The sequence below is a fragment of the Engraulis encrasicolus genome, chromosome 4 (genome assembly GCF_034702125.1).
Source record: "Engraulis encrasicolus isolate BLACKSEA-1 chromosome 4, IST_EnEncr_1.0, whole genome shotgun sequence".
In the NCBI taxonomy this organism is placed as follows: domain Eukaryota; kingdom Metazoa; phylum Chordata; class Actinopteri; order Clupeiformes; family Engraulidae; genus Engraulis; species Engraulis encrasicolus.
Window position 1 is genome coordinate 2932501 of NC_085860.1, and position 22500 is coordinate 2955000.

Below are 22500 nucleotides of genomic sequence, written 5' to 3' on the forward strand. Positions count from 1 at the left end.
ATTCAGCGTAAACAACAAAGAGTGGAAACTCACTTAGAAAAAGGCGACGAGAGGGGGGGTTATTTGGAAACCAGCGCTGAGATAGCAAGCTCCGCGTTGTCTATTCTCTTCTGTGGCAAAGTTTCAACTTTCCTCAAGTCAAATAAACTTCACATTCAGTTAAGAACAATAAATGAATTACTTTTCAATGACACAACCCAACCCATTAATGGAAAGTTTCAAAATAAATATCCCATTAAAAACAGAGGTGTGATTATACTTTAGACGACTTCGCTTGTAAATAAAACGCAGCTGTTAGGAGTGGAATGTTGAAAACAGAATTCCTAGACGTTATCTTATCACATCTTGTCATGGTTGTCTGATTGCCATCTAACATCTAACTTGTAAAGGCCATAGTACACTCAAGAATCAGACAAAGAGGGCATATGTCTCTATGCCTTTCACCTGCACTTGTTTTGTAACTGCCCTTAACGCAACACCTATGCATGGACAGTTAGTATAAAAAAGGATGATTTTTGCCTCATTTATGTCGTTCCGCCAATTGAACACTGGAATAGTCACTGAAAAGACCACTTCCGTCGTACTTCACCATTACGCCATTAGTACTAATACATTACAACTTGGTCATTGGTAGGCCTATTCTAGTAACAGCAGATTAAGTAATGTCAACAGATGAAATAATGTCTCTACAGTGGTAAGCCTATTAATAACAAGGTGAACGGGACATTTGAATGTTTGCACTTTGCACCCCCTTATTGGATATTATGATATCACACTTTTGGTAGATTGAACCATCTCTATGAGAAACAACGCCACTCACAACCTTTAGGGCAGGGGTGGGAAACCTTTTTCATTCGAGGGGCCACTTCAAATTTTATAAAGTCCTCCAAGGTGCTGTACTATGAACACAAACGAGGATTTCCCCCTGCACTTATGGCCTATATTGAAGGTGGACACCTATTGAAGGTGGCCAAAAAAGTACTAGTAAGTATTGCTTAAAAGACTGGACACAGTGTTATATGTACTTTGAAGAATGCTTTTACAACATCATGATGACAGCACTGAGATTGTCCTGCAATATCTTGTGTGTGAGCCTGCTTATGGTCAGCGAAGAATCCATTGATGCTAAGCTTCAATGTTAAAAGGAAAATGAATGAACAGCAAAGAAGAAAGGGTAACATGGACCATTAATCACAATGAGGCATGAGTATGTATTTTTTTTATTAAGATGATCATCACATGCACTTCCTCTGTTCCTTTGTACATCATGACATTCTCAACTTTAGACTCTTTCCCACAAGAAAAAAGGAAAAGGACTGAAGCAATTGTGCCCACACAGCACTAATACTGTTCATGCGATTCCTCAACATTTCTTTTGCAGCAAAGCAAATATTGCATCATAGAAAATAGAGATATGCTCCGCGCTCCTGTATTTCACAATCTGGTGCATCACGGGAAAGGACTAGTAATTGCAGACAAAGAAGAGAGTCACCGGAGCATCTTCAGATGTGGAAATTTGACTGTGCTATTCGGCAACAAGACTAACCGCAGAGATACACCAGCGGCGACGCGATTCAAGCGACAGAGTGTAGCAGCATTCGACATGACATCAACGCAGATATGCGCATTTAGACAGCAATGCATCCTGGATGAAAATGCTGCATGACGGTTAGATTTCCTGTCAAACTTCGAAATTTCGTCGACGTTGCGTTGACGAGGTGACATGTCACATGGTGTAAAACTATCGCGGGATGAATGCGGCTGCAGTCAGATCTTGCAACCTCTGCAGTTGCTTATCCCCTTCAACGCTCGTCGGCGGACTGCCTCCGAGGTCACGCGCCCATGAACTGGTTGGTCAACAACTCACTCACGTGTGTATATGGGTCTTGTCTCACACCTCTACACAAGTTTGCGCAGGTCCCCACTTCAGCTCCTCCTCACTGCCTGTCCCCCCACTCCTCACACGTGGTGTGTTAGTAGAGCAAACCGGTGCGAGCAATATCGTCTCGTTCATATTTGTGGCCGACTGCAAATGCGCTGTATTTAATAACACCCACATCGTGACAACAAGTTCTCGCTCACGTGCCTTTTGCAACATCGACGCTCGCAACAAAGTCGTACGGGGCTATTATGTCCGTACAGGCAGAAGGCAAAGCATTCAAGCATTCCCATTGGCTGTGGTCACTGACCTCTATACAGTCATTGGCTGTCGCGGCTTGTCGCCGAACCGCGTCATAGAAAGTTGAAAAGATTTCAACTTCAAATTGTCGCGCTCGTCGCGCAAATCGCTCTAGTCTCCAGAATCGCTTTTGTCTCTCGACTCAATACAAAGTCAATTACTTCCGTCGCTCGACTCGCTCAGATCGCCGCTGGTGTATTTCTGCGGTAATGTTTCGTCGTTGCCACGTCTTCTTCAGAGTCAATATAACAACTATATCAATATATCAAATATATCAATAATATTATGTGTTTTCTGTTTTGAAATTCTAATATGGTCTTTTTAGGGTCTGTTTTTACAGTCTTGTGTGACGCCTCTGCTGTTATTGATCTTGTCTTGGTGCAGGGTCATTACAGATAGCCCAGATAACACAAAGATAAAGCTAAATGATCATAACAGGCCCTGTTATCCAGTCGATAACGCACAGACAGAGCACCATGTCAACAGGCAATTCTACTTTAACCCCTTTCAAATGATAAGCCTGAACTGCTTCAGACGCATGCATGCTGCAACAAGGATGACCACACATGTAAAGGCAGTGAAGAAAAACCGCACACCGATGAGCTTCCATTAATTTTATTTTGTGACGTTTCGGGCCACCGTGTCTGAGGAAGGGCCAGGGTTACCGGAAACGTCACGAAATAAAATGGATTAAATAGGACCTCATCGGTGTGCGTTTTTCTTCACTACCTATGGATTAACTTTTTTGAATCTGCACCCGAAACCAGTCTTTGGATGTGAGATTCGATTGGCACACATGTAAAGGCAGCACAGCTCATGTTGATATTCCTCTATCCTTTTCCAAATGTGTGGAGTACAGGTCTGATAATAAATATCTCTCCCCTCATGGAGCCACCAAGTGAGTGACTGCTGGGATGAAAGTGAATGCCTAATTACGGCCCAGACGGCAACTGCTAACAGACATTCTTTTCATTTGAGGATGAAATGATTAGGATCTAGAGAGGAGTGAAGGTCAGGGGCCTACATATTTAATGACAAGCCTGAAACGCACATCAATTAGAGCAGTGACTGATTCTCTCTCGTGTCTCTGCACCTCTTCTCTTCTTTTCTAGGCCTGGGGCTTAATTGGGAATGGTGGAGAATAAAATGAGATGTAATGGAAAGCTGCAACTGTATTGTATTGTATGTCATATACTTATGAGTATTTATTTTTTCATTTGTCAGTAATGAGTGCCTCAATATAACCAATTCACAAGCCAAAATTCACAAATAAATCACATGTATAACCCCTTTGTAAGATAATGGAAAAACCATAATACATTTATTGCAGAAGAAAAAACATCAAGCAAGGAGTAAAGGTGTGATAGCTGTGTTAGTCTGATACCCTCCAAAATCATAGAACCAACTGATTCACACGACTCTTCAAATAACGAATTAATGACATTGGCCTTGTTAATAAGAACACACAGAACTTACCACAACAGAACATTGGCACTCTCCAGCTATTTTTTTCCGCCACTGACCAGAATCATCATAAACAGCACAAATTCACAAAGAGTGCTGAATCTGAAAGCCTGTTCAGATCTACAAAGATAACTTTAAAGATAACTACAACTTTAACTTTTTTATTAAATCGTCATAACTCTAGTGAATGGTGCTGTTCACATATTAACTACAATGACAACAGCATGCTGAAGGATGTCATTGGGATCACTTTCAGAGGGATTTCTCTGAACTAAAAAATGTCAACCAATCAGGGCTTCGTTTCTCCATTGCGAAGTTGCTAAAAGACTAGCAACGTTGTGGAGTAGATACTATAAAAGTTGCTAACTCCTGTGTCTCGAACGTTAGCACTCGAAGAAACTACTGTTTGGAGTAATGCGCACTTTGAAGTAGTGGGGACTTTGAAAGTGGGGTGCCTCCTATACGTATCTCGACAGTGGAGTTGATGTGAAGTTGAAGTACAGCTGGAGTAGATCCATTGAGTCCAGACATCACCTAAGCCACCCCAAGTAACACACAGTGCTAGTCTACTTCAGAGTGTGACTCCACCCATTAGCTAAACTTGTAGTACATATTTGACCACAAATGTGTCAATATCTTTTAATACTGTGGTGCAAAGCACTGAAAATCAATCGACATGCACACAAAGTCATGATACAGCTGCGAGAGTGTTCAGAACACAAATTCATGTCATGTCATTTTTTCGTAAAAATAAATTGTCATATCCTTGGAATCTGATGAATCCCACACTAATAATATACTTTTAGCTGTATACCGATTGAATTTCGTCTCATTTCGATGTGGAATTTATGAAATATTGGATTAGAAAGTATTGGTTACTCCTGGAAATTCACTGGTTTAATTATCAAGTTATCAACATGCAAGTTGTGCAAATTTCATTTCATAGCCTAGTAGGACTGGGTACCGAAATTCGGTTCCTTAATGGAATTGAATGAAAGGCTAAGGTTCTACTTGGCATCGAAACGTGCCTTGGCTGTCGGTTCCACATTTCGGTTCCTAGATGTCCATCACGCCAGTTATCATTTCGCATTTATAACCTCAGAACGTTAACGCAGTCAGAACAGCAGTCGCTTCTGGCAAAAAAATCTGGTAACATTAATTGTGATCATTCGGGCTTGCAGAGACTGCTGGCAGGCTACAACCCCCTTTTAAACAGGTCGTCAAATCATCTATGGATACTAACGCTGTTACGAGAGAAACTACCATCAGCCCATCTTTAATTTGTGTAGGTTTACCGAGAAGAGTAGCCTATTTCTAGCGTTTGTAGACGGCAAAGAATTCAGACTTTGTCTTCGACACAGCCACTGCGAGCCAAGAAACAGCAAGAGGTGTGCAAACGAAGCATTCCATCATTCTCACGCAGTACATCGGCGTATGAGGAAAGTAAAAGTCAGCAACACTGTTCAATCCACCATGAATCATCAATCAGTGTTGGGGACCTTTTCCCTTTAGTGGTGGGTGCGCGCATTCTCTGACTTTTTGGATTACACGTGAATCATTGCAAAGTTTAAATTTCATGTCAATAAAATGTAAACTCATATCAGAAGCATCAGGTGAGCTCAGTCACTTTTGGCCGCGAGAGACTTTCTTTGTGTGTTATGGTAGGCATAGCCTACATTTGTGCCACGGAACGCAGTAACGTGGATTATTGAAACTGAAGACTTGATTTCTTCTATGTGGATATTTTTTTTCCGTTTGGTAGCCTATAATTACGGACCATGCAAAGAACTGCAATGCAAACAAGCTATAGCCAAGTCGCCTCCGCCCGTTCCCCAAATCCGCCCGCCTACTTATAAGTGATGATAGTTAATTATGTATCCACTGTTTAAGTCAGGAATGGATATTGACATGATACGGAGTTTGTATGCTTACAATTTGAAACGGTGATGACATTTAAAACTGAGTCAAACGGCCATAAACAGCATTGTGAAGGGTGTCGTAACGGCAGCATGAAGGTGGAACTTTAATTTCACGACGACATTCTGGCTAAAAACTCGCCCTGGCTGCTTCCCTGTTTCGCTTTAGGACTACAAGTGTGAACGAAATAAGCAAAACAGCATGAAGGAATAACAGTAGGCTAACGGAAATATCGTGACCTGAAATCAAGCGGGCGGAATTGGGAGCCTTTCGCCGGCGAATTGTGCTGAAACTAGATTTTGGACATGCTGGACGTTATCTCCAAATTACGATAGAAAGGGCCACCAATGGTAGCTAATATTGCTCATTACCTCATCTACACAGTTGCCGCTATCCAAAAATATACGATAGCATAATCAAATAGGCTAGTATTTGAAATAGTGACATTATCACGTTCACAGTGAAGTGATCAGTGAAGTGGGCGGAATTTGGCGACCTTACTTGTTTTAAAAGTGTTTGCAAGAACAGCATACCTGTTTGCTACAAAAAACTGCAAAATTGCCTGATTTTAAGACAAAAGTTGGAAAAGTTTCAACAGGCCAAATCCTGACAGTCAACGGGACGGCAGTGACAGGTCAGACAGTACACCATGCTTTTCCATTTAACAGTCCCTGCGCGAGGCCAAAATCCCCTCACACAGGGCATGTTTTAAAAGGAGCGTGTGCAGCGTAAAAAATGAAATATGAGTTTCTCCTTGTTGTTTTGCCGCTCAAGTTGTCTGGGGCTGATGCAAAACTTCATGCTGGTTCAGTTTGTAATCAGGTAAATTCGCACGATTATCTGTGCGATTGCCATGAACATCGACTGTATGACTATGACCTGATGCTCCGATGCAAAGATGCACACCCACGAAATGGATAGGGTTGGATTTAGATTGTAGTTCTCAATTTAAAATAAATTCCCGGGAACTTCAACTGGATAATGAGGTAGGCTCTGTGGTCGTTTAAGATTTTTAAACATTTCGTTCAGTGTTTATAAATTAGGAACCGAAAATGGCACCGTCTGGAACCGGCATTGAAACGTAGGTTCTGGAACCAGAACCGAAACCGAAAAATTCTGATCGGTACTCAGCCCTATAGCCTAGTGGTATTTACGCTTGCCTATCAATGGGAAGACGCGAGCCACGCAGGTTCGAATCCGCTGTGCAGCATGTTGACAACAACTCGTGAAATTGTGTTTTGGACCCTACAGTGCAACACATTTTCCCTTGGCTGCACGTGTGTTGGTAATGCACAAAATAAATGATCTATTTCTGCCAGATATTTCCAAATTTTTGGCACTACAACCATGTGGATTTGAAGCAGTGTGGCTTCTGTTTTCCCATTGGGATGCAGCGTTAATACCACTAGGCTATGTAATGTAATTCGCACTGAATTCTTTTAGGATTTTCACACTTTAACAGGTGAATTTCCGGGAGGAACCACTACTTTATTATCCAAATATTTTACAAAATACACCTCGGAATGAAACGAAATCCAATCGGTATGCAGATAATACTGCATTATTGGTGCAGACGGTGTCAAATTGTAATGTCACAGCCGTGTTTTTTCACAAAGAAATTACAAGGTGTGTTGTGGAGGAAACAGCTGAGTCACGGTGTCAGCAGTGACATCCAATCAAATGTGCTGGTGGTGGTTGTACACTATTGCTTTCTACTTCACGCACTGAATTTAGGAGGAAATAGCTGAATCATGAGTCAGTAAGACACACGTGGTTGTCATCCAATCAAAAGGGCTATTCATGCTTGTCTCTTGTTGCTTCTTTGGTCACGCACTGCAATGACAAGAAAGTAAGTAGCGGTGTGGACTCAGGAAAGTAGCGACACTACTTTGGGCTTACTGTGGGACTGGTAAGGTTTCGAGAAAAACACGTATTTCGCCTTGAAGTAAGAAGATACGTTTAAAGTACATCTGTAGAAAGATGCTAACGTTCCAGAAACGCACCCCAGATTTGTTTGGAATGTACAAACCCCAACTCCGGTGAAGTTGGGACGTTTGGTAAACTGAGAATAAAATCAAAATGCTATCATTTTCAAAACATTCAATACATGCCTTAGATAGAGAATAGTGAAAAGACAACATATCACATGTTAAAACCGAGAAAAAATACTGTTTTAGGGGACATATGTACTCATTTCTAATTTGATAACTGCATTTCAAAATGAATTGTACTGATGTACAAGTTGAGTGTCACATAGCAAGGACAAATTGCATTCTCTACTATGTTTTAACAGTTTAACTCCAACATAAGGACCACATAGTGCCACATAGTAAGGACAAATTGCATTCTCTACTATGTTTTAACAGTTTAACTACAACATAAGGACCAGCAGGACATAAAATGGCTGGCTTTTGGTCAAGACCTGCCACAGTGTAAGCACTACAGATAGGAAAACATTGCAAAACATGACAAGGAATACACCTACCATTTAAGCTGTTGAACTCATGTCCAAGATAGGAATCAACACTGTTTTTATATAAAATTATCTCATCGGTTAATGCTATTAACTGTTAAGTGTTGTCCTTTGTTTTGTTTTTAGTCTTCCTCGGCATTTGCTGCATTTTACTGTCCCCGTCCCAACTCTTTTGAGACGCGTTGGATTTACATATTCATGAATATCCCCCAAAACAATAATTTTGGTCAGTTTTGATGGCTGATATATTTTCTTTGTACCGTTCTCCAACTAATGTCAGACCCAGACATTTTGAAAATGGCAGTATTTTGTTATTATTCACAATTAACCTTGCGTCCCAACTTCTATGGAGTTAGGGTTTGTACAGACACCATGCCTTCTGCTTTTTGATGTTCATGAGAAACGTGTTATATCATTGGCAAATATCTTTAAAGTAACTATCTTCATAGTTACCGGTGTATATGGAAACAGGTCTTTGTTGTAGAAACACTACAATGCCATTAGGCCCCACAAAGGGCCTTTCTAAGACACAGCGAATAAAGAAATGCATACAGCAGCACTTTCCTTTGGCTTCAGTTGTGATTACCTTACCTTACCTCACCTTACCTTAGCCAGCTCTGACAGACAAATTGGACGTCCGCCCTGCCATGTCTGACGCCCCCTGTTTGTCTTGGCCAGTCATTGGGCGCCATAGAAAATATTTGACCAACTCAAAGGGGGGAGAGAAAGCCAACCATTCACTTGTCCCCGGGTAATGAAAGCTGATTGTTGGCATTACAGGCAGGAAAAACGGACCCCATTGAAATAGTGCCACGACTGACATAAAAATAAAATCGCTTGTGATTTTTTTTTGATAAATGGGTCTACTAGTGTAACATTTTCAGACAAAATGCACATGATAGAACGTGAGATTGTCCATTGTGGAAAGTTACACATTTCCTCTCCTTTCAAATGAGAATGGCATGGCATTATAGGCCTACCATATTTTTCATTCCTGAAACTGAATGAGATTTCTTTCCCCAGAATCTGTTATCATCTTATCATACAATGATGAAATTGTGACAACCGAAGTGGACCAATACAAATTCCGTCATTTCTATACGCTTGTTATTCAGTTTACAATGCTTTTAGTGTAAAGTGCCCTGTGAATACATCATACAGAACTAGCATTGTTATTTTCAATAGTAATTAAAAAAAACAATTGTACCCAGCTCAATTACATCACAGAATATCTTATGAATATGGATAGGATATTATGGATTAACATGGATTGTGCGAATTGTGTTTGAAAGAAAGAACAGTATGACAGAGCACTTTCTTCAAACAATAGGCTACAATCTAGCTTCGTCACACCTTAATCGTTAGTCATCCATAGTCAAACTCGACCAGGTATGAAGAAGAGCATGCATCACACATGGTGCCTGGTAAGAGAGTGTAGGACTCATGTCCCACAGAGGGGCTCGTGTCCCTGTGCTGTGAACATGAGGTTAATATGTAATCTTGGGTCACACATGCTTCTGCACTACAGATGCCCAAAGGAACATTGCACTTTGATAAGCTGTCAAACCTTGACAGCAGGATCGAGGCACTCTAGCTAGCCACGACTCAACCTGTCCGACCAGTATCATAGCCTTTTAAAAACAGACCCCAAAACAAAAACGAAGCAGTCAACGACTCCGTAATGGAGAGTGCTGTTTCCACGGTGGTGGAGGCCAATGGGCTTCCTCACCTGAAGATAAGCGTGCAGGAGGAGGCTCCTCAGGAGGGCATCCTGGAGCTGCTCAAGTCCCTCAGGCCTCAGTGGAGGACAGGAGACGTCAAGATGAAGGCAAGTGCACTGCACCCACACAGTACATATGCACAGAACATATGCAGTTAATGTAACACCTTCAGAGTACTCTGAGACCAAATACACACAAGACGATGTGAAAAGACACTCTAAGATTTGAATTAACACTGCAATCCGTTTTGATCTACTGTGTAGGCATACGCTGTTGCACCCTGTCTGCTGGTGGGACTTCCAGTAGTTTGTGGGAAAATGCACAGTCATGGTGGCATATGTCTGTTTAGCTTGTGTAGCTGGCCTTAGAGTTTTTTTGCATCAAGCATTATTTTGTGCAACAAATATGCATATTGACGACGAAATGCAATTCGTGCTAATGATCCCCAACTACATGTTTTGGTATTGCAACGGTTTGTTTGAAATGTAGACATTTGGGTAGTGTGTTTCGGTATGTGAAGAACAGGTCTTTGTACATATTTAGACAATGCCCTTTAGGCTAACCCTAGACCTAAAAATATGAAATGGACAACTTCCACAACAGAGGAATTCAAGGCAGTGTGTTGTTTGGAAGGAGAAACGATGCATTAATGGTATCAATAATGCCAACAGTAATATGAATTGTCAATCACGGAGTCGTGAAATATAAATGATTTTGCGCTTGGGTATGTGTATGGTTCAGATCTGAGCTTGAGTGTTGAGTATGAAATAGCTGGGCACACTATCTCTAGTGTGGCTGATCAAACAAACCCGGTTAAAAACACATACGATGGGGTGCAAACATTAAGCTTGGGAATCATCACAGACAAAATAAATAGACATTTTCTGCTGATCACTAAAACCAACCTAACAGGCTACAGTATACTGTGGTGTGTGTGTGTGCAGTGCATGTGTGTGCAAACGTACATGCCCTGCCTGTGTGTGTGTGTGTGTGTGTGTGTGTGTGTGTGTGTGTGTGTGTGTGTGTGTGTGTGTGTGTGTGTGAGAGAGTGAGAGAGAAAGAGCGAGAGAAGGAGAGAGAGAGACAGAGAGAGAGAGAGAAAGAAAGAGAGAGAGAGAGGGAGAGAGAGAGAGAGAATGTGTGTGGGGGGGTGCATGTGGATGCATACATGTACCGCATGCCTGCCTGGTTTTGTGTGTGTGTGTGTGTGTGTGTGTGTGTGTGTGTGTGTGTGTGTGTGTGTGTGTGTGTGTGTGTGTGTGTGTGTGTCTGTGTGTGTCTGTGTGTGTGTGTGAGTGCGTGTGTGCGTGTTCGCATGCGTGCGTGCGTGTGTGCATGCGTTCGGGCACGTGCGCACGCGCGCGCGTGTGTGTGTGTGTGCATGCGGTAGACCCGCTATATGCAGTGAGTTTGATTCTCTTGAACTCCTGACACTGTTGACTCCGAGTCTGATGACAAAGGAGTATGTGGTTTGATCACAAATTCTCCTACTGCTGCAGTGTGTTTGTTTTCAAGAGCTTCAAGAAATTCATTCATAAATAACTTATCAGCAGGTCAAATGGCCATGTTTGCACTAGCCCATTCTCAGTGTATGATGACACTGTGGTTTTTCAACTCTCACAATGGGACGCACAGAGCAGAGGTGTCTGTGGACAGGAGAAAAAAAACAAGGAGGCAGTAAAATGAAACAAATATCACACACTGATCTTGTTAAGAACCTCAAATACACAAATAAAGACTATAGTAGCATCAAAAATGAAAAAAGTAACCCTTTAGTGCAGACTAAGGCCCTTTTGTAGCTTTGTCCTTACATGTATTTATAAAGTTTCACAATACATCATTTTTATTTTTTATTTTATTATTATTATTATTATTATTATTATTATTATTATTATTATTATTATCATCATTATTGTTATTATTATTATTATTATTATTGTTGATATTAATAATAATAATAATAATAATAATAATAATAATAATAATAATAATAATAATAATAATAATAATAATAATAATCTGGAATAGGGCTACCGTCACTTGCTTATTTCATAATTTATAGTCTAACCATCAGTGCTTCAAAAGTAACCAATCACACAGTCAGACCCAGGCATAATAATGTCAAATTTGTTTTTAATAAACAACTAATAAATGAGGAAAAACAAGACATTCCTCAAACACAAATGAAACAACAAATTGTGCATAGTGGAGTTTCGTTGAGAGACCGTTTCCTTTTTGCTGCGTGTTGTGTGCAGGTGTTCACAGAAGGTATCACCAACCAGCTGATGGCTTGCTACACGGGCTGCTTGTGGTCGGGAGACGTGGTGCTGGTGCGAGTGTACGGCAACATGACGGACCTCTTCCTGGATCGCCGCAAGGAGATGGAGATGTTCCAGACGTTTCACCAGCACGGCTGCGGGCCCAAACTCTACTGTAGCTTCGAGAACGGCATCTGTTACGAGTTCATGCAAGGGGCGGTGCTGGAGGATTCTCTGCTAGCACAGCCGCACATTTACAGGTAGCCTGTTTTTGTTGGTGTCATTTGTTGTATTGGCCAATTATTTTTTTTAAAGACCGCCATGTGGGCTAAACCAGAGACATGGGTATTTTTTTGTTCGGGCTGGGGAAAAGGCCATTTGAAATGCCTCCCCAGTCCCCACCCAGTCAATACAATGTAATGAGGACCTATCTCTGGGTGCCCTCTCTCTCTCTGGGCCCAGAACAGCTATGCCCCCTTCTAACCCCAACCCTTATCTTCAGGGACGTGCACAGGAATCTCAAAGGGCAGTTGCTCTAACCTGAAGAAAGGGCAACCCCCCCCCCCCCAAAAAAAAACAAAAACAAAAAAAAAACAAAAACCCATCAACAATGAGCGGCCTTCAGAATTTTTAGGAAACTGCACCATGGGTATTATTATTTTTAGTAGTAGTAGTAGTATATTATTGTCATACTTATTAATATTATTTTATTGTATAGTATCCTGAATATGCGTACCATATAACATGCTAGTTTTTAAACATGTAGGCCTATCTATTAATCATATCAGAGATGATCAGCCTTATGCCCATCTGCCCTAAATGTCTCCTGATCCACATTTCCTCATGTGTGGTATGTGGCTGCCCCTAAATTAAATGAAATTATGAGAAAAAGCCTTGATAGTTTTTAAACCTGTATCAGTCACAGAGATGATCAGTCTTATGCCTACCTGCCCTATGTGCAGAGGTCTGTGGCTCTGAGTCATCCTCATCTTAAATGAAATGAAATGATGAGTAAATGAATAGGCTAAATATGAGGATGCTTAAAGGATAACTGCGGTATTTTCAACATTAAGCCTCATTTCCGAGTTGTCTGCAATGTTCTAGAACTCCCCTCACCGTTTTTTTGATGTTTACTGCTGTCTCGGGTATTTGCCAAATTTTGATTCATCCCAACCTGCTTCAGAACGGCAAGTCGCCTGCATGTCCGACCACGTCCTTAAAAGCACCAAAAACGTACATTTAAAAAAAGATCAACTCACCGGAGTGGTTACTGGTCTTCACTGGTCATCCATATCAAATTTTGTTGCGAAAAGATGCTTCTGTCATGTTTTATTTGGCAGGTCGTTCATGCACGAACTATTTTCTTAGCCTTCACACAGCCGTGGATAAACTTCCACTTAGCAGTTGAATCTGATGTGCTACACGCCACACCACTTGATGGCGCCATTGATGTCGATTGTTCATTGTCCTTGAGCAAGTAAATAAATAGAGAAACTAGGCAGTCAGTAATCGGTACACCAGAGAGAGACTGTGTTGGAAAGTTGGAGGAGCAGATTATATATTCTTTGTAAATTTCTTAGTATTATTTATTTTATTGTTTTTGTATTCGTATCTGTACTACAAACTACAACTACAGCATGTCCTCTTTCCGGTTTCGGTGGCGGAGTAATATCAACGAGCATCCAGTCTTCAATAGAACTCAATGGGATTTACAACATGTCAAATTAAACACGACAGAAGCATCTTTTCGCAACAAAATTTGATATGGATTACCAGTGAAGACCAGTAACTACTCCGGTGAGTTGATATTTTTTGAAAATGTACGTTTTTGGTGTTTTTAAGGACGTGGTCGGACATGCAGGCGACTTGCCGTTCTGAAGCAGGTTGGGATTAATCAAAATTTGGCAAATACCCGAGACAGCAGTAAACATCAAAAAAACGGTGAGGGGAGTTCTAGAACATTGCAGACAACTCGGAAATGAGGCGTAATGTTGAAAATACCGCAGTTATCCTTTAATCAATTAACCCACTGTCATCTTTATAATCCTTGTAGCAGCCAAAGTAGACTTTAAGTTATAAAAAATAGAAATAGTTTAAAAATGGTTAAAAAGATCATTTAATTTGAATTAGAAATTTCATTAATAGGCATATTCCATGATTAAAATGATGAATATTATATAGGAAAGCTAAAACAATAAGAATTCACCGGTTTAGGACATGTGTTGGGTCTTTTGTAGCCTATATTAAAAGTGTGTACTGTCGCTTTAAGAATTGACGAGCCGGCATTTCAGATCGCAAAAGAACCGTGGCGTGGGAGCGAACAGTTCTTATCTGTTGCTCTGAAGCTCCGAGCTTCTCGCAGACTTTATAACTTTTTATTTTCATTACAGATATTTTAGTTAGTTCATGCACATTTTGTAGGCCTATGTCTTGAGAAGAACAGTAAACGTCAGTTATCATGTGGAGTGGATTTATTTCAATTACATGGACATTGACAGTGGAAACAGTATCTTTGGGTCGGAGAATATATCAGCGTAAGAAAAAGCACTTTCCTAGCGGTCTCACCAAGATCAAACCTCTACAATCCTGAAAAAGATTCTCTGCCTCACCTGCACCTGTTCATTTTTTTCGCAGCCAACTCTGCAGAGATGTGCTTCCTTTAGCTAGCCTACCCCCTTAAGTTCTCTCTTGCTTGATAAAACAACATGTCATCTGCATGTTTCTTAGTTGGGTTACCCTTCCACAAAACAACCTGAGCCATGTAAAACGTTGACTGCAAGCTAGCTGGCTGTTGTTTTTTCCCAATATCTGAACGTGGCACACCGGCTGTCAGCCGGATCACTAAACGTCCTAAACTCGAGATCGGCTTTAAGATAGGCCTACATTAATTGTGATCATGTAGTTTAATACTGTGTAGTCTGCTATGTTTCCAGCTCACCTCAGGCCGTCAGGGCAGTCGCTCTACTCCCACGACGGTAACACTTTACAATAATGGTACATTAATTGTAATGGAATAATGTTGGAAGTAATGTATGATTCATGGTGAATTAACACATAATTTATGTAGGCAGTGATGTTTAATCTATTATTAGTCAATGAGGAGTCACTATCGTAGTCATGATGCCTCACCATTAAGTAATTGTGGTACAACCAAGGGTAATTAATGGTGTGAATTACAAGTGTTAATATATCATATATTAACACTGCTGATGAAAATCCTGATATATCGATCGAATCATACATGAATCCGACCTTAATTAATGATGCATGAGTAATAATGGGATAATGTTGTAAGTAATGTCAGCATCACCACTGTGGATAATTTGAAAACATAATATTGCTCTATCCATGCAGGTCTAAATTTATTTAGATAGGCTAGCGTTTCTCAACGGGGGCGGTACAGCCCCCCAGGGGGTGTTGGAGAGCTCTATAGGGGGGCGTTGAGAAGGATCCAGGTGAGAGGGGGGCGGGGCTTAGTCCATTTTATTTTTTAATACTAAGGGGGGCATTGGCAGGCTTATGATCAGGTCAAGGGGGCGTTGGGAGGCTTACGATGAGGTCCAGTGGGCGTTTCCTTAAAAAAAGGTTGAGAACCACAGAGATAGGCTATTAAAAACTGGACGCAAACAAAACACAAAAGATTGGTCTTCACACCCCTGACTCGTCACACTCAATTCGGAGTCACAGGACTCGAGTCTCTGATGACATTACTTACAACATTATTCCATTATTACGCACACATCATTAATTAAGGTTGAATTCATGTATGATTGGATCAATATATCAGGATTTTCATCAGCAGTGTTAATATATGATATATTAACACTTGTAATTCACACCATTAATTACCCTTGGTTGTACCACAATTACTTAATGGTGAGTCATCATGACTACAATAGTGACTCCTCATTGACTAATAATAGATTAAACATCACTGCATACATTAATTATGTGTTAATTCACCATGAATCATACATTACTTCCAATATTATTCCGTTATTATTCATGTACCATTATTGTAAAGTGTTACCCCCACGACATCTTTGACATATTTTGCGTCTCTGCCCTGGTCGCATGCATGCTTGCTCCCGCCACCCTCCCATGTAGAGCTGCGCGTGCCCCCCGCAACGCGCATGCTGCCCCTCCCTTTGCCTATCTCTCGAGGTGCAGGTGAATCTGAATTTGAAAACCTAATTTAGGAAGCTTCAATCAAAAATACGAATTGCAAAGCAAGTCAATTGAAACATGAAATCTTAGCCTATTTTTCCGAGGCATATCTACAGCTGGCTGTTGGGTTTTTTTGCTACCTAAACGTGGCGCTGGCTGGCTGTCAGATGTATGATAACTAAAAGTTCTTAACTCAACATTGTATTAGAGAGGTTGATTGTGAGCATATTTTGTTCCCTAATATGTAGACTGTGTGTAGGGCTCTAGCCGACACCCAGGCATCTTCAAAATCTTTTGTGTCTCTTATAGGCGCTCAAGCGCCTGTCGCGTGCCTTCTCCCTCCCCACCGGAGTTGTTGCGTAGGCCTACTTCACATCGCTCGTGCCCATTCTCGACGGGTCTGATGAATTTGTATGACTGACTTAAGTCTTTATTGTACAAAACTTCAATCAAAATTATGAATTATAAAGAAATCAAATGATATTGAAATATGAAATTATAATTGCCATATTATTTTCCCCTCCCTTGGAAGGGCAATATCAGCCAATGTGGGCAAAAGGGCCGTTGCTCGGGCACCGTGGGCAACTATGCTGTGCACGTGCCTGCTTATCTTCCACATGTTCAATGGAAAACAAAACGTAAATATAAACAAAAAACACACTAAAGGGTACTGAGCACTTTGACTTGAACCACTGGTCTTATTTTTAGCATATTGTCATTGTAAAAATATTTTTGCCACAGTGCATTACGGCATTTAGATCCATCGTATGGGGATGTGTAGAGCTAATTTAATAAAACTATTCGGATATTGTAAAACGAGACCCGAAGTTATAACTGACAGGTCCATTTTAAGGACCATTCATTGGTCCCGACCCAAAATCTGTGGCAGGCAGGCATCCAAGCGAAGTGAGGGGAGGAGGACCCCGTGGATCATCTGGATCATGGGAACTGCCAGCCATCTCTGTGCAAAGACTCATGGCTGCACTCTGTGCCCTTTTTTGTCTATTTGTAGACACTGAGAACAACGGGGGTCTGATAGAGAACAGAGCCATACCAAGACTGCATTCTCAGGAAGAAAAAGGCCTTGTTTTTTAAGCAGGGGTCACGTAATAGATGAGAGAGCGAGGCCACTCCACTCCTCAGACAATCTCTTTGGTTTTGGGTCCATGTAAGGAGGAAGTGTCCATGTTATGCATCAGACACAGCAGCATCCGCAGAGAGAGAGAGAGAGAGAGAGAGAGAGAGAGAGAGAGAGAGAGAGAGAGAGAGAGAGAGAGAGAGAGAGTAGGAGAGAGAGAGAGAGTAGGAGAGAGAGGTGGTGTTTCAGCATGTTTTCTAGAGGTCAACGATAGGATACACTAAATCACAAGTCTCATAATCTCAGCATAATCTCAGAAAAAGCAGATATAATGCATGCTGTCTGTGTTTCAGTTCTTAACATTGTCTTGTGCAATTTTCTGTTTATGACACACTACATGTCTTTGAATCTGTTTTGTTAAATGCAGACTAATTGCTGAAGAGTTGGCAAAGATCCACACTATCAAGCCAAAGGCGGGCTCTCCCCCACAGCCTGTTCTCTGGACCAAAATGTCTCAGTTCCTCCATCTCGTTCAGGATTCTGAGAGTGAGGTGCCAATAGTGAGGTGAGCCGAAGCCTATATCATCACACACACATAATAATGATACTGTCCCAAAGGAAAATAGCACTTGCGAACAAGTGATATTGTTTATTGCTTCCTTTCTTTTTACTTTTTTGAGAAACACATTGAATTGCGTATGAAATGTACAATAAACCTGCCTTCCCTTGCCTTGCCTTCCAAAGATGATCTGACCCTTGTGCAGAGCCGATGTCATACTGTAACCCTACTGTCACCAAAATTGTAATGACCACGTCTTACAGTAATCTTTTACTTAGGGCTCTCTGCAATGTCATATCAATGTTGTCATGATGTAGTTGAGTCTTTAAAAAAAAACTGTGACCCATACAGTAGGCCCAACTTCATTAAAAAAATCTACCTTTGTATTTCAGAAACAATCAAGATGTGTGGGTTTTTTTTACAATTCAGAATGTTGTAAGCTCTGAACAGCCCTTGGGTCATACATCTTACAGAGAAATTTTAACAAATAGTGTTTAGATAGGTCGGCACAGCATTATGCTGGACAATATCATTCTAGTCCAAGTTCAAAACAACAGAGAACATTAAAAAAAACAGCTAATAGCAGACATATTAAGACCAAATGCGAGACAGACAAACAGTCAAAACTACTATATGTATTTAGGCCAGTGGTCAAAACAACAGACAGACAGACAGACATACAGACAGATCATAGTTAACTTTTCTCATTTCAAACAGATTGTGCTTGAGACAATGAGTAGCCACTCTAATGGTGACTGTGTCTGCTGTCACGCAGAGACGTTATTGTGCCAGATTTGATGGTGCGTCTATGTGTGTGTGTGTGTACTGTATGTGTATGTGTGTGTGCTAGGGGACACTACAAAGGCACTGGGGCATTAACTAACTTCCTGGGCTTGTGGTGGCTTATCGGTCAAACATTTACAACTGTTTACTTTAGCCGCTTTGTGTCGGAAGCCCAGGCAGACAAACTGGAGGAGTAAAGTGCAACATCTGCTTTTTGTCCCTCTGTGTCTCAGATGGAGACTATTTACTTGGTCTAGTGGTCAAAGGAGCAAAGTTGCAAGCGACTGGACTTCCTTTGTGGAGCTTTCATTCAGTTCTGTCCTGAAGAAGAAGAAGAAGAAGAAGAAGAAGAAGAAGAAGAAGAAGAAGAAGAAGAAGAAGAAGAAAATGATGATGATGATGATGATGATGATGGGGAGCTACATCAATAGCTATACAATTGTTAGTGACGTTTCAGTAGTAGCACAACAACAACCAGTGCCACTATGTTTTCTTTTTGGTTTCTTTGTTTTAGGTGCACTATCTAACAAGCATATTTATTGCAGCATATTAACCACCAATTATTAATTAATTTATGGGCAATTTAAATGCCATTGCGCGACCCGACGCCTGAACGCAAAAAAATGTTTGACCCACAAAAGCATTAATGAACCTCTGCATCTCTAGAGGTGAAGTTGATTGAAGATCACCCCTTATCATGGCAACAGGACACAAACAAAGGGTCAGGAAGAAGCTCCTTCGACTGCATGAAGGAAAATCTTCAGGGCATACAGCATTTTCTTGGTCTTCCTTTACCATATTGCAAAGGAGATGAGGGCATACTAGTTTGCATGGAAATGTAGCCTACACTGAGAACTTCAAAGTTTAAAGGTTCAAATGTTTGAATTGGCACTGATGTGTTGGAATTTTGCACTTTGGACATCTCACTTTTCTTCTTGTGAATCTGAAACCAGGTTACCCATCACTAGGTCCTTACTTGTCCGTCCGAAGATCAGAGTGTAAACTCGCTCATCAAGCCATCCTGTATTTCCAGCTGAGATTCAGCTGCAGTGCATTGTTTTCTCCAACAGATGGCAATGGGCTGTAGTGCAAGCACCACGCATAGACCCCTGCTCTTTAAATTAAACTTGTTCATCCTCGTGAGCGACATAAAACCATATTTGTCAGTGAGTGTCTAAAAGTCTTAATACAACTAAAAAAATAAATTAATTAATGAAAGAAAGAAATGCTGTGAAGAAGTGAACATCTGCATGTGTGTTGTGTGTATATGTAGTTGGACAAGGCCGCACCTGCTGACAAGGAGAATAAAAACGGCTCCCCTGCTGGGTCAGCCGTGCAAGCGTCACAGCTGCGGAGGGAGCTGCTAAAGAAATGCTCCCGCTGCTTTCATTTCATCCTCTTTAGGCGTCTCAAGATATGTGGAATCCATCTTTGTTTTTGGCTGTTGTTTCATTATAAAGTCATTGTTTTTCAGACACAAGGAGACACAACTACTGTGGGGAGAAATGGAGTCAGCATCAGAAACGTTTATGAAAGTGTCTTTTGTCAATGACTACAGAATAACCTTTTCCATTTATTGCACAGCTCGTGGATGGATGGATATGGCAGAAATTAGTATTGTAAAATAAGCTTTCAAAAGGACATCTTCATGTCACCAACAATGCCATGTTTCAAACTTAACCTTACAGTGATCATTTTGTATGATTTCACACAATGGGTGAATCATTATTTGGTTTTGATTGCTGTATTCAACATACACATTACACCAGAAGCAGTTCTCTTTAGGTAGGCCTACTCTGCTGTATGCATGGATGCCATGAATAGACAGAGGCTACTTACCTACCAATGGCAATTATGTGACATGGTGTATGAAATTAACAAAGTCATCTTACGGAAACTCAATTGAGCCGCACAAATAATCTGTTTTTATCCCGCTCTACCATTGTGCATTTATGAGCACATGCTTTTAACGAGCACTCATTAAAAAGTAATATTCGAGACATTTTTGTAAGGAAGATAAACTTTTTTTAAAATGTATGGACATAAAGGGGGCTGTGTTTGCTTGCTCTCTCCATGCAGTTGGTGGAAAGGTGGTGGTCCACAAGATGGTGAACTTCTGTTTGCTTTTGAGAATAAGAACAAGAAAAGCGCTATTCAGAATCGACTTGACTCTGGAAAAGCAGGGGAGGGAGAGAGAGATTCAGGCAGGGGCTGTGCACTTAGTCAGGAGTGTCGATGAATAGACCCGTAGATGGTCCTGAAAAAAGAGAGCTAGTCCATCCAGCAGTTAGAAAGTGTGTGTGTGCGTGTGCGTGTGCGTGTGTGTGCACGTGCGTGCGTGTGTGTCTGTGTGTGTCTGTGTGTGTCTGTGTGTATGTCAACACGTTTGTGCCTGTGTCTGTATGTCAGTTTCTCTAACTTATTTGGATTCCTGTTTCAAGTATAATTGTAGGCAAAGGAGTGCAATGCATCCTCCGTGATTCTCCTCCGTCTTAAAGAGGGACACATTGGAGTAATGTTTGTCTGTGCATGCAGGACTACATGAGAAAGCCTTGGTCTTCTGTAAACAGGAAACCTGTTTCGTTTTCATTTTATTGTGCCGTCCTCCACAAGCAGCTCTAAATTACATAGACGCCTGTGTACAAAGCTATGACAACTGTTTGTCCCTGGGCATAAATAGGTAGGAGTGTTTAAAAGACACCACTTTTCCCCCCTCGAACCAAAAAGATGCATGAAAATCATTAGAATTGCCACAATATTTGTGAAGTACTTACAGGTGTTTTTTTTTTCTCTGACGCACGTGGGAGAGGAGCAGCTTCCACATCTGATGTGGGAGTCTCAGGATGAATTTTGAAGCTCTTCTGTTTCCTCTTGCAAACATATTTTTAACCCATTTAACATAAACACCTAGAAGTACTTTAGGAGTGAAGGTGTATAATTAAGGAACGCCTAGGTTTATAGGAAATCTGTAAAAATGTGCTTACTTAATGATGAGAGTGTGTGATTATTTCATTATTTGATTATCTCCAAATCCGTCACTGCCTGTTCTGTTGTTTATCCTCTCACAAACAATGGTTTGCCCAAAAATAACAGATGCATGCTTGCCTCGCACACACACACACGCGCGCGCGCACGCACACGCACACACACGCACACACTCTCTATAGCATAGTAAAGTATTTTTTATATTATGATCCTTGTGTCCTGTAAAATTGTGTGTGTGCATGGTCACCTTGGTTACCTGACAATCCACCCTCTCTCTCAGTTCCATGTGCCTGCCGGAAGCTGCCAGCGTGGATGCTCTGCAGAGTGAGATGACAGAGTTAAAAAGGCGTCTCGCTCACGTGTACTCCCCAATAGTGCTGTGTCACAACGACCTCCTGACAAAGAATATTGTCTACGATGACAGAAAAGGTGGGTCGATAAGGCAGAGAAACTGGTACTGAAAGTGAGAGACTGCGAGTAAATATGGATGTTCTGTGCTGCTGGGTTCAAACCATTTCTCAAAAGTACATTTCAGAACAGAATGACTGCTTTTGCACCTAGCACTTAGAAAGATATTACCATAGTGCCATATTTGAATCATTTTGACATCAGATTGCTGTACCACCAGGACCATACCAAAAAAATAAGAAGTGACTCTGTCAGTGATTTGTATTTCCAATATCACTGAGCCCATACTGACCATAGCTGTTGGCAACTTTCCTCTTTCAGGCTCTGTGAGCTTCATAGATTATGAGTATGCCGATTTCAACTATCAGGCCTTTGACATTGCCAATCACTTCAACGAATTTGCAGGTAGGCAACAAATACACATACAGTATAAACTGCATATAAATGGTGAGCACAAATGATGTTGGTTTGTAAGGACTACTGCATGTTGCAGGTGTGGGTGAGATTG

The 22500-nt window shown here is 41.1% G+C and overlaps 1 protein-coding gene across 1 annotated transcript in view; it reads left to right on the plus strand.

Moving 5' to 3' along the window:
• The first annotated feature begins 9594 nt into the window (after positions 1 to 9594).
• The window catches only part of zgc:113516 (uncharacterized protein LOC541449 homolog), a 20227-nt gene continuing 7321 nt past the window's right edge, over positions 9595 to 22500 (plus strand). Inside the window, exons 1-6 of the mRNA XM_063196530.1 lie at positions 9595 to 9861; positions 12010 to 12272; positions 17685 to 17822; positions 21865 to 22013; positions 22314 to 22397; positions 22486 to 22500. The exon at positions 22486 to 22500 is cut by the window's right edge and continues 146 nt beyond it. Of these exons, the coding sequence (XP_063052600.1) occupies positions 9715 to 9861; positions 12010 to 12272; positions 17685 to 17822; positions 21865 to 22013; positions 22314 to 22397; positions 22486 to 22500 (796 nt within the window). The 5' untranslated portion in view covers positions 9595 to 9714. The remainder of the gene's footprint in view (positions 9862 to 12009; positions 12273 to 17684; positions 17823 to 21864; positions 22014 to 22313; positions 22398 to 22485) is intronic.